This window comes from Myotis brandtii, unplaced genomic scaffold, assembly GCF_000412655.1.
Source record: "Myotis brandtii unplaced genomic scaffold, ASM41265v1 scaffold1993, whole genome shotgun sequence".
NCBI classification, from domain to species: domain Eukaryota; kingdom Metazoa; phylum Chordata; class Mammalia; order Chiroptera; family Vespertilionidae; genus Myotis; species Myotis brandtii.
This window is the reverse complement of record NW_005357424.1, coordinates 106640-113403: the sequence shown is the minus strand read 5'-3', so window position 1 is coordinate 113403 and position 6764 is coordinate 106640. Positions and strand designations below refer to the sequence as shown.

General features: G+C 49.7%; 1 protein-coding gene across 1 annotated transcript in view; it reads left to right on the top strand.

The window, feature by feature from the left end:
- The window catches only part of STAB2 (stabilin 2), a 124124-nt gene extending 119263 nt beyond the window's left edge, over positions 1 to 4861 (top strand). Inside the window, exons 68-69 of the mRNA XM_005865248.2 lie at positions 699 to 815; positions 4604 to 4861. Of these exons, the coding sequence (XP_005865310.1) occupies positions 699 to 815; positions 4604 to 4654 (168 nt within the window). The 3' untranslated portion in view covers positions 4655 to 4861. The remainder of the gene's footprint in view (positions 1 to 698; positions 816 to 4603) is intronic.
- The last annotated feature ends 1903 nt before the right edge of the window (positions 4862 to 6764 follow it).

Below are 6764 nucleotides of genomic sequence, written 5' to 3'. Positions count from 1 at the left end.
CTCCTGGTTCATGAGTCGACACTCAACCACTGAGCCACATTTCACCCTATTTTAACTTGTCAGCGGATCTTGGCTGACCTTGGGCTGACCCTGGGGACTGGGTTCGGCAGCAGCCCAGCAGCAGAGCACCCTCCCTTCTGAGCTTCCTACCCCTCCTGGCCTGTCCTCCCCTCCCCCACTGCCTCCTCCAGACTTGCCAGGTGAAGCCTATGGCGTCCCCGAGCAGTTCACTTCCTTCTCTAGCAGATCACCTGCCTCTGTATGAGCTCCAGGGGCAAAGTTCAAAAACATCATATTTAGCACAAGTGTACAGGCTGTGAGAATCCTTTTAAACTCAGTTCAAGAGCAGACAATACCACTCCAGGGTGACGGAGATCAGAACAGAAGTTATGCTGGGGGTATTTCATACTGGGGGGGGTGAGCAGAGGCCTGAGAGCACATTGTGGGGGGATGGACATGCCCTATCTGCTGACTTGGGGGTGGTCCCACCTGGATGGACATATTAAGAAGTCTGTGAGCTGAACACTTAAGATAGGTGCGTGTTACCGCGTGTGCACCAGGTGTCTATGAAACACCGTTAAAAAGGAAAAGGCCCGCAGGTGGAGGTAGGGGCAGGGTTTGCTTTACCTGCCTGCTGGGAGGAGATGCTCCGGCCCTGGGACATCTGCCTCAGCCCCGGGACTGGTCTTTCCGAGTAGTGTGAAGAGGATTTCGATGTCACAGCTCTTGGCAAGCAGCTGCCTGAGAATATCTCAAACCCCATGTACGAGAGCGCCACGTCGGCTCCCCCAGAACCTTCCTACGACCCCTTCATGGTGAGTTGGCATGATTTCTCTAGGAACAGGTTCCACTAGGATGTGGGGGAATGATGTCTTCCAGCAAGTCTCAGGGGAACACTTCCTCCACAGCGCATCTGGGTCAGCTGGCCTAAAAGCCGGCCTTGCGGGCGGAGGGAAGCCATGTGGTGCTCAGTGTCCCGGGGTGCCTCTGGGTGGATTGCAGAAGCCCCGACAGTTAGAAGTAGGGAGGACCAGAGTTGGCCCACACCAGCCTCATGATCAGGTGACAAGGGGAAGAAATGGGCTAAATTCTGCCACAGACATTTCTGAGGTTGCTGCTGCAAAATAAGACATAAAGCCTTTAAAGCAGCGGTCGCCAACCTTTCAGACCTCACGGACCACCAGTGGTCCGCAGACCACCGGTTGGCGACCACTACTTAAAGCCTTTAAAAGGTATGTGTGTATGTTGTTGTCCAAGATTGTTCTGCCAGTTAAAAGCTGCTTCTGGCTTGTGGGGCTTCCTTCCTTTGATGAGGTCCTTTGTATTTAGGGAAGCTTGCTCTGCTCTTGGGTTTCCATTTGTTTCTAGAGTTGGTGATCCTTGACCTCACTGGGGCCTTCACTAACCTCTACCCAGGGGGACCCTGTGGCAGGGGACCCCACACACACTGAAGGTGGAAGGTACACCCTCCCTGTTTTACCAGGTCTGGATTGAGAAACTGGGATAACACTTAATTCCTCCTTTTATCTATATATATAAAAGCCTAAGCAACCATTCAACCATTCGACTGTTCAACTGGTAGCTATGACACACACTGACCATCAGGGAGCAGATGCTCAATGCACAGGCATGGAAACACAGAACAAACTGATGAATCTCAGAAGGAAGTGGAGAGGGGGGAGGGTGGGAGAGATTAGCCATAGATCTTATATGCATACTAGAGGCCTAGTGCATGGATTCGTGCACTGGTCGATGGTTGGGTCCCTCAGCCTAGCCTGCAGGGATTGGGCCGAATCCATGCACCGGGCCTCCAACATCCCCCAAGGGGTCCTGGATTGCGAAAGGATGCAGGCCAGGCCGAGGGACCCCACCGGTGGACAAATCTGTGCACCGGGCCTCTAGTATAAAGATAAGAAAAACTGCCAGCGGTCTGCTGAATGAATGACCTTTTGTACCTCGGCAGTCTGAGCTGATGGCCTTACTCGGGTCCATGAAAATACTTGAATCTTGGCTTGTGTGGGTCTAGAACCCTCCTGCAATCATAACCAAAGCCAGCTGTTGTCTTTGTTTCTTGCATGGACATATGCCATCCCTTCTCCCAAGACTATATATGTTATGATTGTTGAATTTTTGTAAATTGCACTGAAACATTACAAAAATATTTTATTGCACCATTTGAAGCTTATACAGTGCAACAGATGTTATTCTTCTGCCGTGAACCCAATGTAAATGCCATGTGGTTCTGAGTGCCTGTGGCAGCAAATGTACTATAGTTGCGATAGATTGAAAAATATCCTGAGAGAGAATCATTGATCAGCTGCCTCCTGCACACCCCCTACTGGGGATCGTGTCAGCAACCAGGGCATGTGCCCTGACTAGGAATGGAACCGTGACCTCCTGTCCATAGGTGGACACTCAACCAATGAACCACACTGGCCAGGCCTTATGTTTTTTAATCAAACCCATGTAAGGGTTTCTAATCCAAACTGCAAGGGTAACAGCTAGATTGCATTTATTAATATTTTATTTCTGCAAACATTATGTTGAAATCAACCTCATTTAAAAAGCAGAGCAAAAAAGTAATCAATCCTGTTCAATGTGCTCCATGCCTTCTCAGCTGAGAGCTCCCTCAGCAGTGCCTGAGATGCACCTGAGGCAGGTGAGAGCCTCCTAGAGACAGGATTCAGCTAAACCAGTGGTTCTCAACCTTCTGGCCCTTTAAATACAGTTCCTCATGTTGTGACCCAACCATAAAATTATTTTCGTTGCTACTTCATAACTGTAATGTTGCTACTGTTATGAATCGTAATGTAAATATCTGATATGCAGGATGGTCTTAGGCGACCCCTGTGAAAGGGTCGTTCGACCGCCAAAGGGGTCGCGACCCACAGGTTGAGAACCGCTGAGCTAAACCGTCTCATCAGGCCAGGGGGGCAAAAACGTTCCAGTACCAGGAATCCTAAGCCGAGGGTGCCATCCCAAATGTGACGTGCTGGAATCTCATGCCTTTTATATTGGGAGGGGAGGGGAGAGGGTAACCTATTGAATACCTGTAGCCAACCCACACATTTTGACCATATCCATTATGCTAATTAACAATTTGAGTGCTGATCAGGGCTAGAGACAGTGATAAGCTTCTTGAGTATGGCTTCTGATTGACTCTCTCAGATGATATCTTTTTGTTGTTGTTATTAATCCTCACCCGAGGATATTATTTCCATTGATTTTTAGAGAAAGTGGAAGGAAAGGGTAGAGATTGAGAGAGACACATCGATTGGTTGCCTCCCTCATATGCCCTGACCAGGTTCTGAATTGAGCCTACGACTGAGGTATGTGCCCTTGATCGGAATTGAACCTTCGGCCCTTCAGTCTGCAGGCTGATGCTCTAACCACTGAGCAACTGGCCAGGGCTCAGACGATACATTTTCCATCTAAAAGGAGTTTTGTGGTCATCATATGAATAGCCACCATCTGTGGGGTGCTTATACCTTCTTTCACGTGGCAGCTGACTTAATCCTCACACCTGTTAGGACTCTTTATAGATGAGGAAACTACCGCAGAGCTTAAATGATTTGTCCAGGGCACACAAGCATCAAACAGCAGCGACTATCCCCAGAATGGGGGCCCTAACCACCACACATCCTGCCTCCCAACACGAGACAGGAGACGGCCATGTGCAGGAATGTTCCCAACACGTGTGTCCACAGGGAACTTAGGGAAGAATCGTATTTCAGGCTGCAGGGGAGGGAACAGTTTTCAGCAACCCTCTCCGGGTTCCTAGCTGGTCTGACAAATAAACCCACAAAGGCGAGTTCACAAGAGAGAAAAGCATATACATGGCATTGAATGTTTACATTCCATGGGAGGCTTCATGGGGGAATGAAGACCGAAGAAGTGACCAGCACAGGAAGCTCTTATACCCTGTAGACCAGCGGTTCTCAACCTGTGGGTCGCGACCCCTTTGGCGGTCGAACGACCCTTTCACAGGGATCGCCTAAGACCATCCTGCATATCAGATATTTACATTATGATTCATAACAGTAGCAACATTACAGTTATGAAGTAGCAACGAAAATAATTTTATGGTTGGGTCACAACATGAGGAACTGTATTTAAAGGGCCAGAAGGTTGAGAACCACTGCTGTAGACAAAGAAACGGTACACTTGGGAAGAATTGTCGAGACAGAGGTCTGGGCTGTGTAGTGAATGGTGAAGAAATTAAGTGGGGAGATAAGGTCAGTTTAACTGGGTTTGTCTGTACAGGTTTCCTGGCCCCAAATTCCTCATCTCTGCTGAGTGTCTTCCTTCCTCCTGCTACACGGAGGGACCTTCACCTGGGGGTTCTCTGACCTGTTTCAGGGGAGGTGGGAAGGGGGAGGAGATCAGAGTGACCTTCCTGCTTCTGTCGTTTTTCTGTGGGATTTCTTATTCCTTCAGCTTAAGATATGTAATATGCCAACGTGTCACATTTTGGGGTAGTGTGTCCTGAACCCCATCTAGACCTCAGACCAGTGGCCAAAAGACACACTCAAGCTGGGAGGTTCGATAAGCGGCAGGTGCTGGGCTCTCTCCACGCGCTCACAGACCACCTCTTCTTTTCCAGGACTCTGAGGACCAGCTGCTGGAGGGCAGTGACCCCCTGGGGGCGCTGTGAGGGCCGGACCCGCTGCAGCCAGCGAGCCCCACAGCCACCTGGGCCCCCAGCCTCCTCACGAAGGCTGCGAACTGTGAATCCTCGGCCCCAGTGGCCTCTGGGGAACATAAGGTCCTTGAACATGTGGAAGTATGTCTGAAGCACGCAAGTCGTACCTCATCTCCTTGGTTCATCTGGGGGGTTCTTTTGTTTCTGTGGGTGAGGAATGATGTGAACTCCACCCATCAACTCAGGGGACTTCCCCCACCTCTGACCTTTGGCTGTCCTTCCTGTGTGTCACCTTTAGTCCTTAGATGGCACTTACTACATCCTACCCAACTCAACAATAACTGTGACCTCCTCTTATTTTCCTACTAGATTGTAAGCTCCCACAGGCAGGGACTCACCTCATTCGTCTTGTATCTGAGCACTTAGCACAGTGTCTGGAACATGAAAGGGGCTCAATAAATGTTTATGGAACAGAAATAAAGTCAGTGGAACAATCTAGTTGTTCTGAGAACCAAAAATACTGTTCGCCACAGAAGGGGTCAAGCTTTGAAGGTAAAATCCACTTATTAGACCTAACTAGGGCCTTTTCAGTAGCCAACATCTGCCTAGAATTATTTCTTAATTCTGTTTTGTGTGTATATATTAAGAAGACATGATAACCACAATGAGACATCACTTCCCCATCACTAGGATGGCTGTAACCCAACAGGCTGATAATAGCAAGTGCTGACGAGGATGTGGAGATTGGAACCCTCATACATTGCTGCTGGGACTGCAAAATGGTGCAGCCAATGTGGACAAGTTTGGCAGATCCTCAAAAAGTTAAACACTGAGTTACCATGAGAACCAGAAACTTCACTCCAGGCATATGCCCAAGAGAGATGAAAACATGTCCACACAAAATGTACGTGTGTCACTTCCCCATCACTAGGATGGCTGTAACCCAACAGGCTGATAATAGCAAGTGCTGGCAAGGATGTGGAGAGATTGGAACCCTCATACATTGCTGCTGGGATTGCAAAATGGTGCAGCCACGGTGGACAAGTTTGGCAGATCCTCAAAAAGTTAAACACTGAGTTACCATAAGAACCAGAAACTTCACCCCAGGCATATACCCAAGAGAGATGAAAACATGTCCACACAAAACGTACGTGTCCATGTTCAGAGAACATTATTCATAATAGCCCAAAAATGGAAGCAACCCAAATGCCCATCAAACTGTGGTATCTCCATATAATGATATGTCATTCCACCCTACAAGGGGCCTAAGCACTGAAGCAGGCAACAGCATGGATGGACCCTAGACACATGCTGAGTGAAAGAAGGCAGACACGAAAAGCCACATATTGTAAAATGCTTTAGGGAGGGAACTGTCTGTGGGAGAAAAAAATTCCAGGTGGGTTTGCCTGCTGCCCACCTACAGCTAAGTTCACACCAATTTTCTGGCTTCAATACACAGTCTACAAGGTCTGAAAACAAGCACTCGTGCTTTGCTGGGCATGATGGGATGTGGGTGGTGAGAAATGAACCCTAAATCTCTCACCCTCCCCTCTCACAAGGATATTCTTATTTGGTTATATTAGAACTAGGAGCCCAGTGCACGAATGCATGCACCTTGAAAGCAACTGTGGACCGAGAGGCTGCGATGGGCACAGGGGCAGGTCTCGGCCCATCCTCTGTGCCCCAGCCCAGCTCCTCCCACCACAACCGAGCCCCTTCTCTGCCTGCAGCCCCACTCCCCCCGCCGCTGCAGCTCCCATGTGATGACGGTGCCGACCCCACTCACACCCACTGATGGCACAGAGCGATTGGGGCCGGTGCCAGTAGTGGGTGCGAGCAGGACTGGCACTGTCAGCAGGTGCAAGCAGCAGCTCTGGTGCCGGCAGTGGATGCGAGCGGCAGCTCTGACACCGGCACTGGGTGTGAGTGGGGCTGGTGCCAGCAGTGGGTGCAAGAGGCAGCTGCAGGCCCGATCGCCCCTCAGGATCAGGGGGAGGTGAAGCCCTGAGGGGCTATCGGGGCTGGTAGCACCCGCTGATGCTACCAGCCACTAACTTAAGCACACAAAAACCGATGACTTGCAATAAACTGGATGATACAATTCTTTTTATTTGGCAATAAA